At 28.9% G+C, this 22080-nt stretch overlaps 1 protein-coding gene across 1 annotated transcript in view; it reads right to left on the bottom strand.

Moving 5' to 3' along the window:
- Positions 1–22080, bottom strand: part of LOC123299624 (reversion-inducing cysteine-rich protein with Kazal motifs) — a 37773-nt gene that overhangs the window by 3677 nt on the left and 12016 nt on the right. The window contains exons 3-4 of the mRNA XM_044881890.1: positions 2042–2125; positions 1932–1968 (exon numbers count right to left, since the gene is read on the bottom strand). Of these exons, the coding sequence (XP_044737825.1) occupies positions 1932–1968; positions 2042–2125 (121 nt within the window). The remainder of the gene's footprint in view (positions 1–1931; positions 1969–2041; positions 2126–22080) is intronic.

Below are 22080 nucleotides of genomic sequence, written 5' to 3'. Positions count from 1 at the left end.
GCAAAAAATCGAATGCGAAAAATGATATCTCAAAGCAGTTTCAATCGTATGATATCTCGGTTGTATTTGTTTTTAGAATTGAAATTATCTAGCGAAGCGAAAGCGAACGGTTAATGTCTAGTAATCTATAAAATTAACTTCTAAAACATTGTGTTTTTACCTAAGTAGGTAGATTTTGTCTAACTTTTTTTCTTAAAATTAGAAACATTTCGTTTTAAGAACAAAAACCAATGTAGGTATCAATATTCTATAATCATTTATCATCTTTTAAATAAGTACAACACAGTAGTATATTTGCAGACAAAAACGTGATCGCGATGGGACAAACTGATATCAAAAAACTCGTGAGTAGAAGACATCCATCACTAAGGTCATATGTCTCCTTCATAAGATGTTCTTTATTGAAATGCGATTTTTGTCTTATCATGTTTTTGAACTAATGAAATATTTATATTAAAGAGTGGACTCAATTCTAAGACAAAATTTAAATCCTCTAACTCAATTTAGTGGGTTTTCAAGGTGCGCAAATTCTTCAAAACGTAAGAAAAACAGGATCTTTCTTTCTGATAACCTCCAAAGCTATTTTTTTTTTGACACAACTCAAAAAATAGACATTTTTCCTGGGAAATGCATCTGCTTAGGAAGCATCCATAAACCACTTGACTCGGTTAAGACGGGCAATTTTTTTTTGACACAATCTCAAAAAATCGACTTTTTCTCCTGAGAATCCTCTCTAAATTGCTGGAATCAAATAACGTTTTAGCAACACCGATCTGCTTAGGAAGTATCCATAAATCACGTGACCAGGTCAAGAGAGGGAGTGGATTAGTACAAAAACTAAGCTGAGCTACGACAGGAGAGGGTGGCAAGTATCAGCAAGTTAAGTTATGTAATTTTCTTGATATATTTTCTGGTAAAATGAAAATAATTTGCAGTTTAAGTTGCGGTATAGGGATATTTAAAATCAAGCAAAGAGTACTTTTATATTTTATGAACGCCATATTTTTACTATTCCGTAATGCCAGTCTCTCAGAAAATACACAATGTCTTCTTCACTTGATAATAAAAAAAACCATCCGAGGGTGTGGTCATAGTAAATGCTACGGTAGGCTACATCGAGGAAGGGAGGGGTTTCAAAGAGGCTGGGAATTGAGCCATGCAGTTTATGGACGCTCCCTTAGTATACAACCCTACATACGGAATTTCAGATCAATTCAACAGAACGGGGCCGATGGCTATGCTCAAAAGTACCGAGAAATAATTAGCTAAATATATTAGACATCCTTAAGTTCTTTAAATAGTGTCCGAGGGCCTTTTAAACGGATTTATAACACTCACTCCACCTCTCCCCGTTGACCTTTGATACAGTGCGTAAGTCTATATTTTCAGGTAAAATATGATTAAATACAAGCGCATAGATATCCACATAAAATACATGGAGGTTTTAATCTTAAACACACCAGACTCATCAATAAACTTGGTATAGTGCTGTCGTGGTTACATAGAAAAATGTCCGGTTAAATTGTCGTTTCTTTTTTTGGTGATTTATTTTATTTACAAAAATAGTTTTATATGCACAATGAAATAAAATCATGAAACATAAAAACAACTAATAGAGTTATTCGTTTAAATTCCTGTATAGTAACGAGTATTGCATCGTAATTTTCGACTCTTTCTTTAATGAAAGATAATAATGATAATCAGAACAGTAAAACACTTCTTCAAATCAAAGGGCATACCCCAAATGAAATAAGTTTCCAATTGTTATAAGTTCAAACCCCACAGAAGAGTTTTTTTGAAAATATGAAGATATTCAAATCGATAGAACCAAAATTCATTACAAATTAACAACTAATAACAGAGAAACATATAATTGACAAAAGTATATCTACTTATGCAGCCTTCTGTATACACATATTAAAACAACTTACCATTTATGGTTGAATTAAAACATTCCCAAAATGAAACCTGAAAAACATTATTCAAAATTTATTTTAAAATATTTAAACAAATTTATTCGTTGTAAGTAAATAAATTTTACCAATTGTATCGGACAATATTTTCGCATTTCTTTAACATTTTCTTCTAAACGTCGACTACTGGATGCCATTCCAACGATAGATGTCTGAAACAATTAAAGAAAAATATCTTAAAGAATATAGAATTAGAAAATATATTTAGGTATCATTCAAGTTCAAAACAAGGTATCATTCAAGTTTAGCGTATATCTTGATAAGTTTTCTTTGGAATTAAAATCCTTTAACTACACGAAGGAAATTTAGAAAATTTTACATACCCTTTGCTTTAAAAGACCTGGTAAAGGCTTTAAACTTAAACTTTTTAAACATCTTTTATTGGACAGAAGGTATTGGACAGAAGGACAGGAAAGGTTCACCGATTCACCATGTGCATAGAAACAACGGGATACCTACTAAACCCGTGTGTGTCTTATCAAAAACAAACAAGGTGGTTTTGTCAGGTGACAAATGAATGTATGTCAGGCGCCCCATTGATTAGATTTGTTATTTGTTAGATATATACTTTTTTTTCTACCATAAAATACTAAAATATTTAATATGATAATCAAACTTTAAGGTTCTCCGCACATGGAACCGTAGCGCATAGATACATATTTATATATAAACAAATGGGCAATGGCCGAGAGAGTAAATGCGCGATCGCTTTTAATCGTTTGAATACTGACTGAGAGGTTGTGGGTTCGAATCCAGGCAGCTGTAGCCTGCTCAATTATAATTAATGGGGCGGTAAATTGATCATACAGTCGACGCTTTGATAAGAACGAAGTAATCGACTCCACCCACATCATAAATTCAATTGTATATTTGGATATAGTTTAAAAATAAATAAGGATTAAAAATAATGATGTGAGTGGCCTCTGTTATAGATGGATATCTAAAAACCGGAGGTTAAACCCCATTAATTTTATTATCCATTATTATATGAAAAAAATGCCGGGGATACCTTTCTATGTACGTATGCAACTCGTACTTGATTCGGGGAAACTCACATTCGAAAAATTTGACCAGTAGATTAACAAACTTGTAATTAACCAACCATCTAATCGAATCAAAGATGTCTTGTATGAGGGTCGTATAGGAAACAAAAAAATTCGATTTGTTCTGTCCAGAAATAACGCTTGTTTTAGTTTACGACCAATTACCGTAAACTCAACTGCTTCCTCAATCTTGAATTTTTTGTATACTATATCAAATAACATTGAGCATTAAGTCTCTGGTAAAAATCTGGTCAGATTAGCAAAAAGCTTTTTTACTTTTTTCTCTATTTTTTTTCTTTATTTAATAATTTTTTATAAGGTGTTTTTTGAACTTGGAAGCAATTTCTAACAACAAAAATATGGTAAGAAAATACGAATAACATTATACATTCCTTAAATATTATTATTACCATATGTTTATAATGTTTTGAAACAAAAATTACCATAATTTCAATATATAAACGTCCGGACTGAAGGAATGAATTACTTATTAAGGAAGAATAAAAGGTGTTTAAAATTCATGTAATGAAACTAAATGAAATATTATAATAATTTTCATGATGATAAAATAATATGTAGAAATAAATACTTCTTCTGATTGACTAATTAATTCATTTTAATAATGTTAGGGTTCCGCAGCTTAAAATGTATGCGACTTTTATCGATGAGTGGCTTAAAGCGTAAAATTGGGGGTTGAAAGTTTAATATGAGGCTTTATCATTTTTGAAGTTAGAAATGGATCACTTTTAGGATGTGCGAACACCAAGACAATATTAAGTCTTAATCAACTCTGAAAATTTTAGGGGGGGTGAGGTTGCCTGATTATTTAAATAAATAAATGACTTTAAAAGCAGGCATATTTAACATTTGTTTTAAGGTAAAACGGCAGATTGGTGATATGTTTTCATAGATTTCTCCAAAACTAATCGGTGGAAATTAAAAAAAAAACTATTTAAGTTAAAGTTAAAACCATAATAAATTATTTAAAAAAAAGCCCGTTTTTTCCCTCTAATTAAGGATGTATAAACGCGGTAGTGGGAAAACATATTTAAAAAATATATACCTATTTTCAATTTTGATGGTGAATTGTGTAATAACTTGATAATGTAAGACGAAAAGTAAGAATAAAAATTTTCGATATCTGGAGTAATTTTCAAAATTGAAGTAATCAAAAATTGAAAAATTTGTTTAATTATTTACCATTTGATATTTCGAAAATCAAGGCAGATATCGAAAAATTGTATTCTTAATTTTCGTCTACATGCATGCAAGTTATAATAAAATTCACCATCAAAGTTGAAAATAAGGTACAAATAATTTCAACCTTAAATCTAAAATTTTCTTGATGCTCGTACTACCTTAAGGGAGTTATATAGGGAATGAAAGTTTGTATGAAACTCCGTCATTTTTTAAGTTCAAAAAAAGTGTTACAGTATACTTTTATTTCTAACCATGCATGAGCTCATTTACCAATTTTTACGCGATAGTCTTAGTTTTTAAAGTTGAAATTATTCAGCGATGCTAGTGGATATCTGCTAGTCTTGTATAAAAAGCACATACAGTATTGTTAATAAAGCTAAATGTATAGCTAATTATGTATGCATAAGGTACAATGACTAACAACTCTAACTAAAACTATATACAACGTATTAAACGTTGTTTGTATATCCCGTTTAAAATAAATAAGAAATTTGCATACTAAATGTTTTGTCTGTTTTAGCTGCTACTTGGCTACTGTAATCAATCAGTGACGTATGCAATTTAATTTTGAAAATATAAAAAGAGGAGAATACGTAGGACAGTGAAGTATTGATATCAAATTTCTGGTCAAAAGTCAAAAAACTCAACTCTTTTGTTTTGCATTGAAACTTGTTTTTTGGTGTAGCTATAAATAACCACTCCATCACAAACAGGCCGTTTTCTTTTCTCCGTCTGTTTTGTAAGCAGCAATCTACCTGCTCTTACGGGTGTATGCTATTATTGTTGTCGCTCTCAATTTACCGTGTCATTAAATTTATGTTTACTGTGTTTGTTAGTTCAATAAGGATATTGGAGACGAAGTTTGTGCTTTATTTATTAGTATTTAATTTTTGTTTGTGGTAATTATTCGTGGAAGAGAAACAATTTTTCAATCAAAAACTCAGTCGAAAAGTTTACTAAAAGTGTTAAATCGATTTGCAAGATTATATACGCTCCTGTTAACTATTTATAAGACATTATATATTCGTTAATACACTATAAATTTTAACGTGTATATTTTATGTAAACACAATACGGCCAACACACACACACACACATACTCACATATCCACACCATCACTTAGATAGTTATGTTGTCATCAAGAAGACAATCTTTTTTATTTCCATTTTTAATTTAATCTAAACTAAAATGTTTTAGCAAAAATAAGAAAATACTATAAAACTAGTATTATGGCATTAGTTTTCTTAATTCATCTGGAAAAAACTACAAACATATTGAAAAAGATTAGTCCAAGAGACGGTGTTTATGCCCAAATCGTCTCGTGAGCCAATAACATATAGGCAAATGCCAAGGACCTCGCGATCGGAGGAGACCCAGGCCTGCCTTTAAAAAAATCATTCTTAGCAGCCACTGTTCATTTTGCGCATTAAGTACACTTTTCAATGGAAAAATCATCGATTTTCAATGCGATCTTCGAAGTTTCTAATCCCAAACATATAATTTAATTAGAAATCGTACTGCAAATATCTATTCATTTATAGTGATTGTAAAGAAATAACAACAATTTTAGAATTTTGCTTATCTACCCGCATATATACAAGGGTCTCGTGATCCTTATGTGTCCAAGGACTTCCAAAAGGTTAAAGAAATTTCCTAATAATATAGCTAATTTGAAATGAAATCGGAGAGAAATCTCACATTAAATGAATATTGACTTATTTCTTTAATTTTGTCATAAAATTGCAAAAATTTATCTAATGTCCTCTTGGACATGGTATGAGAGCTATCATACCTTACACTACTTACACTTTTGATTGAAAGTAGGTAGCGAAAGCTGCGAAAATTACTGATTTTGAAATAATATTACGACAATGTTTTTAAAATTAGTTTTCATGTCATAAATTATAATTGGCAGGCAGTTTCGTCGTGAATAATCGCACCAGATTATTAATTTAAAAAAAATCAATTAAATAAGGCTGTTATTTTAATATGATCAAGTTTTATAATTAAATAATGTACAATACCAACTTTTTCGTACCATATTTTCCCTCTGTATATATTTTGTACTACAGAGAAATTATAAAAATCGATTGATATGTAAATTATTAATTAACTATTCAATAATATATCATATAAATTTTTTTTATTGGTCGTAAATGACCCATTATTATTGTCTCTCTAGACAATAAAATATTAATAATTCAATATTTATTGCATGCAAAAAAAAGGAAACTTTATATTTGAAAATATAATTAATAATAATTATATTAACGATGAAATTGCGGGAAATTAAATTATACCCACATTTGTAATAAAATAATTGAATTTATATTGTACTTTATAGAAAGAAAATAAGCTATTATGTGTTCATTTGATCTACTAAATCGAGAGTGTTTATTTAAAGGTTTCGTAGGTCGTAACATAGCCATCATGCTCATAAAGTATATCAGTAACATGTTCTTACAGTGCGTCCCAATACTTTCGTATATGAAGAGGAGAGTATATGGGATATATAGGATTGAATTTTTAATGAATAATTACATAAAAAAACCATCACTGATTTTTTATTTTTATAGCACTCATAACTACACATTTCCAAATATGTCGTTTCGAAACGATAATGAGCGCAGCCTTTCTTATATCGTTAATGTATTAGTGCAAAGAAACTTTCCTCACAGAACGGTAAAGAATTTTGGAATTATATTAAAATGTTAAAGAAGTAAAGGCCAAGTGCTCAAAAACAAATTCTACGGAATTCTGAAATATTAACTATACCGATTTTTGCAATAATTTATTGGTTTAGAAAATTATAGGTTTAAAAGCAACTTTATGACAATACAATGGATAAATAATAAATTGCAAATCGATATTATTAATTTTTAGTTATAGAGCAAATGCGATTAAAAACCTACTTGAACTTTCTTGAAAATTCATTTTTAGTTAGTAGAAAAACGTAAGGCTTTTCTTAATTTAATTATGTAGAATTTCTTGTAAATTGAAAAATAGAAACTATAAATCGATTATCTTTATTTTGTTATTTATTGTAGGTATCATTTTAACATCAGTCGTGTCATTTTAACATTTCAAAAGGATTATTTTTGTACCTCGACCAATGGGCCATTTTTATTTTAAATCAAAATCTACACCTAACTTGGTGCCGCTAGAAAGTTTAGCCATTGCTATTGGCCAAATAATCCAAATATTGGAATTCATTTCTGAAGTGATTTTTGAAAATTTTAAAACTTTAAAAATATTCAACAGAATGGGCAAAAAAAGTATGGTCGGTGGTTTTCAGAGACGTTGATCACGATTCTGAAGCCAGAATTCCGATTTACTCCGTCTCTCCTCGGGTAATTCGACTCTTGCCGACCCAAAACAACAATATTCTGTATATTTTACACAAAATGGGCCAAAAAAGTGTATCCGGGTTTTTTCGGGGTCGCTGATCACGATTCCGAAGTCAGAATTTTTAATCCTTCTTGGAGTAATTCACCCACGCTGGTCCAAAACAGCAAAAGGGGCAAACAGTTGTGAATGTCAATTACAATTTTTTAGAACCTGGCTGTATAGTACCTAATTCGGGCATACTATTGTGAGTACGATCTTGATAACTTGCGTGATTTTTATATTTATGGAAACCGTGTTAATGATACAATCTTACATTCTAAACATTTCCAGAAAAAAAATTAAACAAAAAATGAAATTTTAAGCATATGGTAATAAGTTTTGTTATGCGAATATATATGCAAGAATAATTATTTCTGTTCATAAATAAGTAATAATAATAATAATTAATATTTTAACATAACAACAAATGAAGAATGAATCAAGTCAGGGCCGGATTTAAATTTCTGCCGCCCTGGGGCACTGAAGAAAATGCCGCCCTATGACTGAAATTTTATTTTAATAGTTTTGATATCTTATTTTTTAAGAATTAGAATAACTAATTAATTGCAGAAAAAAGAACCGGTTCATAACGAGCTGACCATCTGGTTGCAGATAAAGTTTTTAACGCAATTCTTTTTTCAGTATGAGACTGTAAGACTTCCCAGCGATGCGTCGATGCAGTAAAAAAGTTGTATAAAGTTTGTACTGTATGAGAGAATGACGCAGCTTCTGGGGCGCATTCTTCTGCAACTGGGGCGCATTCAACTCCAACTAAATTCATAGAATGAGCAGCACAAGAAGCATGTTCTGCAAGATATAATTTCATGAATTCTTGCCTGTAAGCCCGAATAAATCCCTGATACATTATTCGCGTTATCATATGACTGCCTTCGACAATCTGAGAGATCAAGATAAAAAAACTGAAGAACAGATAATACAGCAACTAGCAAATCTTCAGCTTTATGTCTAGAGTTCTCAATAAACATGAGAAAAAACAATTTTTTTAATTCTTCAAAAAAAACTATATTAATTTATCAATTTCAGAAAAAAAAGTATCAAATTTTATTTGTTCAAACCTTTATGGAAATAAATTAATTTTATTTTAATAGTTTTCACTTAAATTTAATATATTATAATATACAAAATTTTAATTTGATACATAATGCATAAATTATATTTCTTGAAAGATAAAATCTTTATTTAAAAGAATTAGTTAATTATATATTTTATAGAAAATGTTTTCTCACTTTCAAAATTTTGCCGCCCTAGAAAATTTGCCGCCCTGGGCACTAGCCCCGACTGACCCTAGTGTAAATCCAGCACTGAATCAAGTATTGTATGTTTATAACTACATGAACACAAAATATTAAAATTGTTATAGTTTTAACTATTATTAATATGTTCACACCAAAGTTAATATTGGTTTTTAACGCATCATGAAATCCACATGCATAATTAAATATATTTTATTTAAAATAAATACCACAGATTTAAATATACTTCAATACACAATTTATAAGTCTAGGGTCGAACGAAATAATTGACAGACATTTTAGAACAAGGGTGGATGCAGCCCCCCAAAAAAGGTCATGGGCACGACACAACACCAAAAATCGGTCAAATGCGAATCGGAGTATGAACTCGCACATTATCGATATTGTTCATTCCTACAAAATACATGTTTACAAAATATACGATTCCCTTATATGACGGTTTTTTCGAGAAAGCGTTGATAATATCATCGATATCCAGATGTTTAGTAGAGCTAGCTCGAATAAATTAACTCAGTTGGTTAAGGCGTAACCAATTCCGTCCGCGGTATTCTTAGGGTAGCTGGTTCGATTCCCGCCGCCGCAACAAAATTAATTTAATTAATAGTTGTGATGGGCTGGTGTAGTGCATGGTATATGCATGAAGGAGGTGCACTCAGCCTCTGAAATTGAGGAGCTGATAAATGAAATTATCAGCGGAAAGGTGGTAAAACACATATATGGTATCACAATGGGCTCTATAGCCTAAGTGTGTGCTTCGTGGACAGCTAATATAACCTAACTTAACCCAACCTGGCTCGAATAATCTTTCTTGCCCCATTGAGGCACGCAAAACCAAGATTTTACCCCGTGAAGTGTAGACAACGATCTCTCTGCGGTAACTTCGCTGGCTGGAAGAGTTACGGTACAAATCCTTGTCGCATTCTTCAATGAGATGAGCTACAGACTCTGGTATGGTGGAATTGATTTCACATTCTGTTTTTCATTTTCACCATCCAGAGTAGACGGTATTCATTTATAATAGTTGAATAGTTGATTTACGATCATAAATGAATCACCGGTATATCTTAGTTATTTTACTTTTATTTCAATATTTTTTGTGTTAGCGATCTATGTTTCTTATTAAACTCTGTGTTGTTATATTTCCACTACTTTTATTTATGGTTGCATTTATAGTTTTTGGTTTTTATTTTAATTTTATTTTAGATAAATTATTACTTACACTTACACTATGTATACTCAATGTCACAAAAAATGCTCGTTTTAAAACATTCTAAGTGTTACTATTATAACATAACATATGATGCGTACGCTTAGAATGGTTTTAACTGTGGCACTTTTTCTGACAGTGAGTGTACAATGTACTTATAGTGTGCATATAATACACTTCCAAGAATAAAATAAGAAGGTATTTTCATGCTACATATTTCTATATGAAACGCCAACTTTTTTTTTGGTAAAGATTTGTTTTCGATTTTTTTTTTTGGAGACACTTTATATTTGTGAATGTGTTTTACATTTACAGAAATGGTGTGAAATTGAGGAACGGAAACTCTCTTAAATCGATTTAATTTTACCATCCGAAGAATATACATGAAGCTCGTGTAATAAGGGTTGAATTCATCTTCTATTTAATTCAGGCGTTTAATAAACCCAACCTATTCCATTCTCTCACTAGCAAACATTTGTCAGTTGGGAAATAAAAACTAATTTAAAAAAAGTTCGATTCAACGAAGGGCTTATGGATTATTTGTCTTTTCTTAAGGGCTTATTTTTCTCTTTTGTCTCCCAAATTTTTTAGATAAAAATTGAAAATTCTTTTCCCGTTTTTCGAAAATGCTAAGGGGGGAGAAGCTCCTAAAATTTAAGAAAAATTTTCTGAAAGAATTCATTAAGTGAATATAAATAAAGAAGGCCTACAGGTTGCAAGGGGCATAGTGATTTAACTTTATAAGGAAACATGGCAATTTTCCGCTTTTTTTTAGAAAGTTCTACGAATCGAAAGTGTGCCAGATACTGTGTGCCTCACGGAAACATCTGGTATAATTTCTGAAAAATACGGTTAAGAGTTTGAACGCGGGAAATGAATTTTCCCGTGTTATTCACGCGTAACTTCAATGATCGTGTCCTCATTGCATTGTGCATGTCGTATATAATCGTACTGTTTCGGCGACTTTATCGTACTATTAGGAATATGATATTGAGCTATTTATTTCCTCGGATCGAAATTGCGGCGGGGCAACAACAAAATTCAAATAATCTAGCACCACTCATCGTAAAGTTCCTAGGTATAATTTTTATTTTCGGGCCAATATTTTAACAACTAATATAAACCTATTGTTTTCATTATTAAACTTTCAAAACAGTCAATTTTGATGTAGTTGGAATTTTAAGAACAATAAATTAAACAAAATATTTGGAAGCCATTCAAATTTTTAAAAAGTGATTTAAAATCACAGGGAAAGGGTGTCTAGACTAGAATATTATTTTTTTCTCTGAATATCGCACATATATCAAATAATGGACTCAAAAACCATACATAAAACTTAAATTTTCAAAAAAATCAAATAAAACTATTAAAACATGATGAATAATTTTTGTAAAATACATGTTTTAAAATATTTTCAAGTCATTTTAAGTTTTAAAAGTAATTGCTTTATGTACACAATTATTTATTTAAATGCATATGACTGCGAGTGGTAACATTACTTCTTCTTATTTGACACATAGAATAATTTTTTTTACTGATAGATAAAAATTACTGGATGATTCAATAAATTTTTCGTAAGGCTGTCCGAGCACATACGAGTTATAAGAATTTTATACAAATTTATCTTTCAATCCTCTCAGGAATGTGAACATCAGGTTAAGACAATTCTAAAAAAGCTTTTCTTAAAACACCTTCACAAACAAGATATGCAAAGCTTGTAAGGTGGCCTTGAGAACCTAACTTGCCAATTTTTCAGACATTAACTAGGCGCAATGTCGTTCTTTCCTGGGTTACTAAACTTTCTAGAACAATTTGTCAAGTTTTTCAAAATGAATAGGCATGTTGACTAAATTTTTTTTATCACTTTAAGTGAAGAATTCGGTATATTATAAGGGTAGAAAATTGAAATTCCACCGTAAACGAGTCGAGGAAAATTGATAGGAGCATTTATTTTTATGGTATTATATTCGTCAAGGTAATCGTAAAAAATATGATAATCAACTAAAGTCCAACTAACGATTGCGAATTTGTTTTTGATGAATCACTCTGTATTTCTAGGTGGAAGTTTGCCAACAAACTTTGTAAATGTTCGAAAATTTTCAAGTTTCACCTGATCCCTCTGTGTAGCATGTACGTATCAATCTAATTTTTGTTACAAAAAGAGTTGACAAAACTTTGATACTTTTCATATACGCATGCATACCTATTAATTTAAAGGGTTTTTTTTTTAGAGGTTCACATCTTTTATTTGGCAACACTCTTTTGTTTGATAATCGATTTGACAACTGACAGTTGCTTTGTGTTTAGTTTGGTTTGCCATTTCATAATAAATAGATTCACGCGAGAGCAACGCTTGAAAAATTATAATTAAATAAAAATATTTTGACTGTTGATTCAAAAATACTAAATCATTTTTGGACGTAGGATATATTCTTTGTACGAGATAACAGTCTATGTATGCCATGATTGGACCTCAATAATCCCCCACTTTACCTCCTTTTCTGGCCTTCACAAATCAAAAAAGAAGACAAATGAACCAATGCTTAGAAATGGCTTTAACAGACAAGGCAAACTACTTTTGGAAATATCCGTGAAACTACATCGATCCCAATTTCGAAATAGATTACTGTGGGGGTTGAAATTATTGTCATTTAGGGCGTTAAAATTTACATAAAATGTGTTAAAATATATAGCATTACATAAAAGTTGTTAAAATGTAACAACATAAAATATTTTAATAAAAAAAAAATGAAAAACATAATAAAAGCAATTAAATTATGGATGAATTATGCGAGTACTTCACTTATAATAAACAAATTAATGACTATGTAGAACAATTAATAATTTTAATTTTTTTACAAGGATATTTATTATATTGTATAGTCTGGAATAACACGACGAATCTATATCGTTTTTCTCGAGTTTTAGCTGTTTTTTTTACCGAAGTTTACATGAAAATTGGAGAAAGTTAAAATAAAAGTGTTATTTTCCATTTCTAGACAGATATGTCGTGTTAGTTTAATGAATTTAAAATTTGAGCTCTGTGAAGCAGATAGGTTGAGAATCATAATTTGGAAGAGATTTCAAAGAATTTTTTTCGCTAAGTAGGGATTAAATACCATATTAAACCATAAATTTTCTATCGAAGTTTTGCAAAAGCTGTACTCCGCGATATTACCTACGATTAAAAGAGAGTGGTGTTACCCACGAATATAACAGATTTTGAGAGTTTTTATAGTTACTCTGTAAATTAATCAAGCTTTCTTGAGAAAAATGCAATAAAAATCTATTTCACGAATTTTTACAAAACTCTAAAAAATTCGGTTCCTGTATGCTATCCCTTAGGAACCATACATTTTTCTGGGATAAAAATTAGCCTATGTCATTTTCTGATCCCTAAACCACCACTACCTACGCAAAAATCATGCCGATCCTTTGCTCTATGAAAAATTAAAACAAATATTTCCCACGGGAACCATAATTTTACCGGGATAAAAAGTTGCCTATGTGTTATTTCAGACTTTTAGTTTAACCAACTTCAAACATCTCAATATTTAAATCCCAGCTCAATCTGATATATATTATTGCAAGTATATAATACAATCGTGAAAGTTTGGATGAATGAACGCAAAAACAATCGGACGGATTTGGATGAAATTTGACACAGAGATAGATAATAGTCTGGAATAGCAAATTGGCTTTTTATTCCGGTAAAATGTACGATCACCGTGGGATAGATTTGTTTTAATTTTTTATTTCTTTACGGTACTTCGAGAATTCGAGAATAATTTGGAATAGATTTTTGATAGTTGCATTTTTTATTTCCTCATTTGATTTTATTGATATTCATTAACATTTGGTATCGAATCGAATAAATTTTGAAGAAGTTAGGATTGAATTCAAAAACTTTAAATCTTTTAGATTTTCATTTTTCGATGCATCACCTCCATCGTATACTGTACTATTAATAATAATATGAATATATAGTTCATATAGCATTATTATAGTTTATAATTAATATTGTTTTTAGACATATATCATTTAATTAGAAGCTTTTAATATGCTATTATAATGAAGTTTTATTTTTATATGGTATATGTTATGGCACTAATGATAAGTTTTAGTTTATTTTATAAATTACACCCGTATAATTGTATTAATTAAATGTATTGTGTGATGATATTTCTATTGTTATATATATATATATATATATATATATATATATATATATATATATATATATATATATATATATATATATATATATATAGCAAAAAATTTATTTTTATTAAAATTCAAAAAACAGTTTTTTTTGCATTCAATAATAAATATAAAAAAATACTTCAATTTTTTTAAAAAATTTATTAATTTAAGTTTTAAATACTTGTTGAGAAAACCGATTTTCTGTACCGTATTTCTTTAAAGTTGTTTGTATTTCAATTGGACTATTCTACACTCCAATTTCAAGCGTCGGATGGCAAACCTCAATATTTAACTTCGAAAAACTTTCGCTTGAATTGCTTTATACTTCCCGTACCCTCAACCGTTGAAATTATATAAAAAATCACGTTTTCTTAGGATCATCTTTAAATCGTGTACATTTATTTTCATTAACGCCCTTTTTTTTTAATTCCCCTTACGGTGTTAAATTTATAAATTTAAGCTGTTAATGCTTGCGTTTTTAACATATAAATCCTATATTGAAGTGCCTTTAAAGGTATGCTTTATTATATAACAAGGCTTATTTTTTAAATATTAATTTGGAAAACTAATATTTATTAGTTAAAATCATGACAAATATTTTCCTATAAAGAAAATTATAATAAGCGGCACTCGTTTTTCCATAAAATACATCATGAAATGATTGGAATTTGTGTGTTATTTTTTCTATAAGTGGTTTTCTGTAAATCTTTAGGCATTAATCTTAATTTTCGTCTAATTTTCCCAATTAATAATGTCAGAAATATATAAGTGTCTTAAACGAATTCAACCTAAGATAAAAATTAACGAAACAACATTACGAACGACTAATTAATACAACTTTTTTAAAAGTCGTTAAAGACAAGGCAATTATTATAACACTTAAACAGGTGAATTTCATTTACTAAAAAATAAAACAAAAAATTAACGAAAATATAATAAATTTATGGAGATGTCGTTTCACAGTTAACAATTAATGACATCCTGTTTTATTTTATTTACAAAAAAAAAATATAAATAATAAAATGTTTAATTAAAAATCAAAATAAAATAAAATGTGGTAACAGATAACACCCACTAAATATATTATTTCAATTATTATATACATATTTAAACGCAGTGTCTATTCACACGCTACCGTCGTGGTAGCAATGGTTAAGCATAGTTTATTTCATGTAAAAAGATTGATTGCCCATCTCCTTGTAGTAAAACAAAGGTTTATATGTATTTTATATGTATATCTAATGTGATATCGGACAATGACGTCACTAAGCCATATCTTCCTCTTTGTTTAATTATGAATTAATTTTAAACGTTCATAATTTGCGTACTTCTAAAGATTTTCAAAAAGCAACTTCACTCTTCTGCCCGTACAATAAGAATTCTACACACTAAGTAATAAAAATTTAGTCAACCGTCCTCAGACGTTAGTTTTCAGACATTTGATCATAAACATTGTCTATGTGAGAGAAATCATTCACAATTATTTCTTTCGCTACCGAATAACTAGACCCAACGTTTAATTATTATCACTTACTTTATATCTTATGTATGCATATTTTATAATATTAATAAGTAATATAATGACATTAAAATGTTAAGATTTTTATTATCTTCTTCATTTTTTTTTTTTGTAAGAAAGTGTCAAATGTCATACGTCCGTTTTGAGTTTTTTTTGTTTGTTTAAATTATAGTGTCTGTCTGTATGTATAAGAATTATGTATGTACAATACTTATGCAATAAAGTTCATTGTAATTATGGTCACAAACATAATTGTTTAAAATTTATTTTATTTAACAAATGTATACCTAATATGTATATTATTAAAAGTGTACCTAATAAAAATTCCCATTATTGCAGTAATTTTTTTATTAAATTACCAAGAAAATATGGCAATTATTTGTCTTTAATTTATTCGTTCTATCAGAGCATGGCACGCAAGAAGCTTTAACAGTTTTCTCTCTCCTGATAATATCATTATTCCAACACATTATATTTTATTGACATTTTATTCATGGTTAAACACCATAATGTATCATGAATCACACTCGAATATACCTTGGATCATTTATATCAATTATGCATCCTTTCAACATGTAATCTTTACAGAAGAAGCATTCTTTCATAGAAACAGCGAAAACATTACTAGCTTCTCTGGAGGTATCATTTTCAACTGCTTTTTTCATTGAGTCAATCACACTTCTCTTTTAACGCGGTCGTTAACTATACTTTACAATTAATCACGACTTAGGTTACCTTCAATATGAAATCTTTATAGCTCATTCTAGAGGACAATAGAGTAATGTTGGGAACGACACCGAAAAAAAAAACAATAAAGATCCTACAAACTTCTTGTTATTTTAACTTTAAGAAAAATAGTTGAAATTGTAGCTGGACCTCCAGAAAAGGATCATATATCATACACTCTTCCAATTTGGAAGTACTGTAATAGTTTCAAATGCTTTTTGTTTCTACTCGGTTGTGTTTGAGGTGTTTTTAAAAGTATGCTTTCTTATGTAACAAGAGTAATTTTCTTAAGGTTAATTTGGAAAACTAATATTCATTAGTTAAAAGCATGAAACAAATTTTCCTATAAAGAAAATTATAACAAGTGCCACTCGTTTTTCCAAGTGGCACTCGGTTTTCCATTTAAAGTGATGAAATAAATGCATTAATTGGTTATTGCTTCTATAGGTGATTTTCTCTAAATATTTAGGCATCATTATTTCAAAAACTGTGGCATACATATCGAAAAATTTTACTTTTAATTTACGTCTAATTTTCTAAAGTTTAAGCAGAATCCATCCTGAAAATTTGAAAATCTCAAATATTACACTTATTTTTCTGGGAACGTCTTGAACAAAATAATTTTATTTGGTACAATTTATAATATATTAGTAGATTGAATATAGATTGTAGTGATGTCTTGTTTTGTTCCTCCATTAATTAATCTTCTTCTGTCTTTTTATACATTTATATTTTTTTTTTTTCATTTCATTTCAAATAAACAATGTGTTTATATTTTTTTTTATATGTTGTACATAACATCCATATTAACTAACTTCCATGGAATGTGTTATGTGTTATGTATGTAGATATGTAAGCAGAAATTTACAATACGTGAATAGTTTTTAAAAAAAATATAACTATGTTCTCTTGTCTGTTTAAATGATTACAATCATATATTATCTATAATATGTACGGGTTGTAATTAAAAACATTGAAAATACGAAGTATTAATTAATCAGAGAAGAGAGATAAATTATTCAAAAATCAAAAGCCAATGCTGCTTATTTCATATGATTGCAAATTAATAGCGTGTATGAGTGAAAAATGAATATATATTTCGTGTTTGAGTGAAAGGGAAAGCTTCTATTGGTGGCTTTAAATAGAGCTATGATTACAAGCTTAAACTGGACTTCAGTAGGCGTTGAATAAATAGATGGATATAAAAAAAACATAGAAATATACAACAATATTGTTCAATTGCATCAAAGAAATGTCAAATAAAAATATAGCCTACTCTTTTAATGGTCTTGTAATACGGTAATTGCCTGATGTCGAATTTGCCATATTACCCATAGAAATGTAAAACTAGACCTAGTAAAGCTTAAATTGAAAGCAATAAAATTTGCATTTCTCCTTAACAAAGGCTTAAAAATTCAATGAACAAAATTTTTCTCCGATATTAATGAAAACTTTGTTTTAGACTAAAAAATTCAACAGTTTCTGATTGATTTCTAATTTGGGGATGGGCGGGAAATTTCTTATCCGCCTCCGGCTCAGAGGCAAACCACCAAAATATGATTCATCATGGTTTTTTATACTGTAATTTCTATGTTCAATGATTCTGTACACACACTGTATGACGTAAGTACGAATCGTTATTGTTTCTTAGAATATTTTAAAATTATTTAAAAGTTTTTTGTTCAGTTTAATTATTTGAGAAACAAAAATTCGTGGTAGATATATATAAATATGTAAAAATCGTTTATGGAAATAGACAGTTACTATTTATAATGTAAGCTTAATTCGAAGAAAAATAAATTTGGAAATTAATTTTAAAAAGGTTTTATATTCACACGATAAAAAATGTCAAATTTATTTCGCATTTTAAAATTTTCAACTGCATTTATTAAAATAAGGGATCCTGATGTTGATTTGGCCATATTACCCATAAAATGTAAAACTAGACTTGAGACCATGACAAAATTTGAAAGTGAAATTGATTCAAAAACGAAAAAGTTATAAGCAATCAAAGATTGCATTCAAAAGTTGCACATGTCCTTTTAGCAAAACAAAGTTTTATATGTAATCTCCATGGCCATACTAGCAAAAATTTTAAAAAACCAAGTTCACTTTTCTATTCGTGAAGTTAGAATTCTTCATCTGAAGTGATAAAAAAAATTTAATCCGATCCCCTATTGTGTTATCAGTTATATACAAATTTGCAACAATAGAGAATTTGTAGATTTCGAAGCGACAAACCAAATAGTGTTTTACAAATTGCAACCACCAAAATATCGAGCAAATTTTGGATTTGTTTTTCAATTATCTTCCTATCAGTCTAATAAACAAAATACGTCCCATTTATGAGACTTTTCGTAAAAGAAAAAGTTCTTAGGCTAAAAATAATCAAGGGACAATAGATTTTCTAGAGGTTCATTTATCATTGACATCATTATTCTAACGAGTACCTTGCATAGAGACTAAAAATTGCACTAATCTTTGATTGATTAAAATCTAATTAACTTTGCGATGTAATCAGTTAGAAATTAGTGTAGTATACTGTGTGTGTTTGAAGCATCTTGGGATAGAATTATGTCTGTAGTATGACTGAATACAGAATACATTCGTTTAGTAATGCATCTAAAAGAGAGGTATTATTAATGTATTGTAAGCAGAGAGTTGTATGCAGAGAGTGGGAGATTTGTTGCATATGATTGACGAACTTACTAGTTATCTGTAACTAAATAACTTCCACTTCCAAGTGTCTTCCAAGTAATTCAATGCATGTATATAATACCTCTCTTTTAGATGCATTACTAAATGAATGTATTCTGTATTCAGTCATACTACAGACATAATTCTATCCCTAGATGCTTCAAACACACACGGTAGATAAAGGTAACATAATGCATTATAAAATATTTATCAATTGTGTTATATGTTTTACAATTAGATATATGTGTCTAAATCGGTTGGCATATCTCCAAATTTACATTATATTCTTGTAGATATGACCTGCAAATGTCTAACAAATATAATGACAGGTATATCTTCTGTTAAATGCCACATTATTACAAGTTAGAGTATAGCAAAAAGTTTTTTGAAACTATAATATGTAGAATCAATTTCGAAAAAAATTATACTAAAATACTATTTACTGTTATAAGATGGAGTAATCGGGTAAAATATGCCTGGTAGTAATAATTGTTTTCGTTTATTTTTTTGTATCTTGTCCAAAAAGTCATTATTATTGTAGTGAATTTCATTACAACTGTTAAAAAATGAAAACTGTTGGAAGCATAATTTCTGAGATATCCTCCAAAATCGTCCATGAAGAGCAATTTTCTCCGAAAATACGAATCCTATCGTCATATAAACCCAATTTTTGAATTTTTTAGGTCAAAATTACCTTATGTACTGAGTTTTATCAAAATCGGTGACAACAAAATTTTTTCGATTTTTTACAATTTTTTTAAGGGGTACCCCTTTGAAAAAAATCGAAAAAATCGAGAAAAAATTTTTGTTCCATATTGCGATAAAACTCAATATATAAGGTAATTTTGATCCAAAAAGTTCAAAAATCGGGTTTATTTAACTGATGGAAGCATAATTTCTGAGATATCCTCCAAAATCGTCCATGAAGAGCAATTTTCTCCGAAAATACGAATCCTATCGTCATATAAACCCAATTTTTGAATTTGTTAGGTCAAAATTACCTTATGTACTGAGTTTTATCAAAATCGGTGACAACAAAATTTTTTCGATTTTTTTAAAATTTGTTTAAGGGATTGAATCCTATCGTCATATAAAGTTAATAGAATCAATATATTATTTAAAATTTTTTGAATCGTCTACAGTCTACATTAAAATTTTGGGCGGATCAATTAGAGGAATCATTTTTCTCATTTTTAGTCAAAATAAAAAACAACAAAATTTTTGTAATTAACGACTGTACTGAGTTATAAAAATTACTATAAAATAAAAATAATTGAGTTAAAAGTTAATGTAAGTTAATAATTGAGTTTCCTATTGTAGGTAATATTTTTTCCTCAATGTTTTTTTACTTAAAATGGACATCGAAATAAAAAAAAGGGTAAATTATAAAGTTTGAATAATTATTCGAATCTTTTTTTTACATTGAAATTATTACATGCTTGATGTAACATAATATTTAAACCACATAAACAAAAAGTTGGTTATTTATTATGCAGTACATTTGAATTTTCTCATTATGTTTAAAATAAATGTTGAAGAAAAACTTTTTATTAAAGCCTTTATTACCATGTTAAAAAGAATTTTTTGTATATGATTCTGTTTGAATGGTATATTATCTATGTCTGCGAAGGTTCTAAAAAAAGTTTAAATAATTAGTTTTTAAAACATTTAATATTATACTCTGTATAATATACGAAATATATATCAAGGTATACTAATTTTAAGGTAGTACCAGCATGAAATCACTTTTCGACAGATTTGGCCGAATTTTTTTTCTCGGGTTTATAATAGCTTTATTTATGAATTCCTAAAATTTCATAATTTTTGACCGTTTAGATCGCGAGATATTTAAAGACAAAGTTCGCGATTTTGAGGGTCATGTCCCATTTAAAGCATGTAAAATGTCCGGTCTCTCCAACTATTTTTTATGATATTATTATATATTGAAGAAAAAGTAGAAAAAAATGTTTATACAATACAATTCTAAAAAAAAAATTTAGAAATTAATTTTCACTTTCGAGATATTAATTTTGACGTAAATTGATCGAAATTGGGACGTTGGCATAATTATTTCCCATTTTAAACGGTCAAAATTTCTGAAACTTTGGGAATTAATAGTAAGCATTATTAAATTCTTAAATTTAATTTTTCGTTAAATTCTGTCGAAAAAAAAATTGTACCATTGCTTTAACATAGAAACTGCAAATACCATGCTGGAACATCCTTAATCCCAAATGTAAATGTATTTTTCAGTTGTTAACAATTGTAATAAATTGTGGAAGCGCAATTAAATTATGTAAGATATCCTTATTATATGTATATTATACACTTATTTGCGCTTCCACCATATCTTTCAAACTAAAGGATATTTGAAAGGTATATTAATTTGTAATATTAATTGCCATGATATTCGGTTCATTGGAAAGCAAAATTTAGGCACCATGACTAGCAAGCATTAAAAGTAATCTAAAAGTCGTATTTTTGACTTGCCAGGGGTGTAATATCACGGTAATTGTTTTATTACGACCATGATGACAATTCAATTTAGCGATTTCACGTATCTCCACAGAATTTATTGGGTTCACACAATTGGAGCAATTTTACCACATTTATTGAAGCGCTATTTCGATGTATGGCTTTTTACGTCTTTTTTTTTATAACTTAAACTGCGCAGCTCTCGTTCTCAGTATGATTGGAGTATCTAGAGATAGTATCAAGACAAATTTTTACTGCATAATGTAACAAATGTAAATATCTATTACGAAAAGTTTTAATTTTTTGGATCTAAACTCTGTGATATTTTTGGACATTGTACATTCAATGAACATTGTAAATACGATTTGAAAATTA

Source organism: Chrysoperla carnea, chromosome 5 (assembly GCF_905475395.1).
Source record: "Chrysoperla carnea chromosome 5, inChrCarn1.1, whole genome shotgun sequence".
Lineage (NCBI taxonomy): Eukaryota > Metazoa > Arthropoda > Insecta > Neuroptera > Chrysopidae > Chrysoperla > Chrysoperla carnea.
The sequence above is the reverse complement of the archived record's forward strand: the minus strand, read 5'-3'. Positions and strand labels throughout refer to the sequence as shown.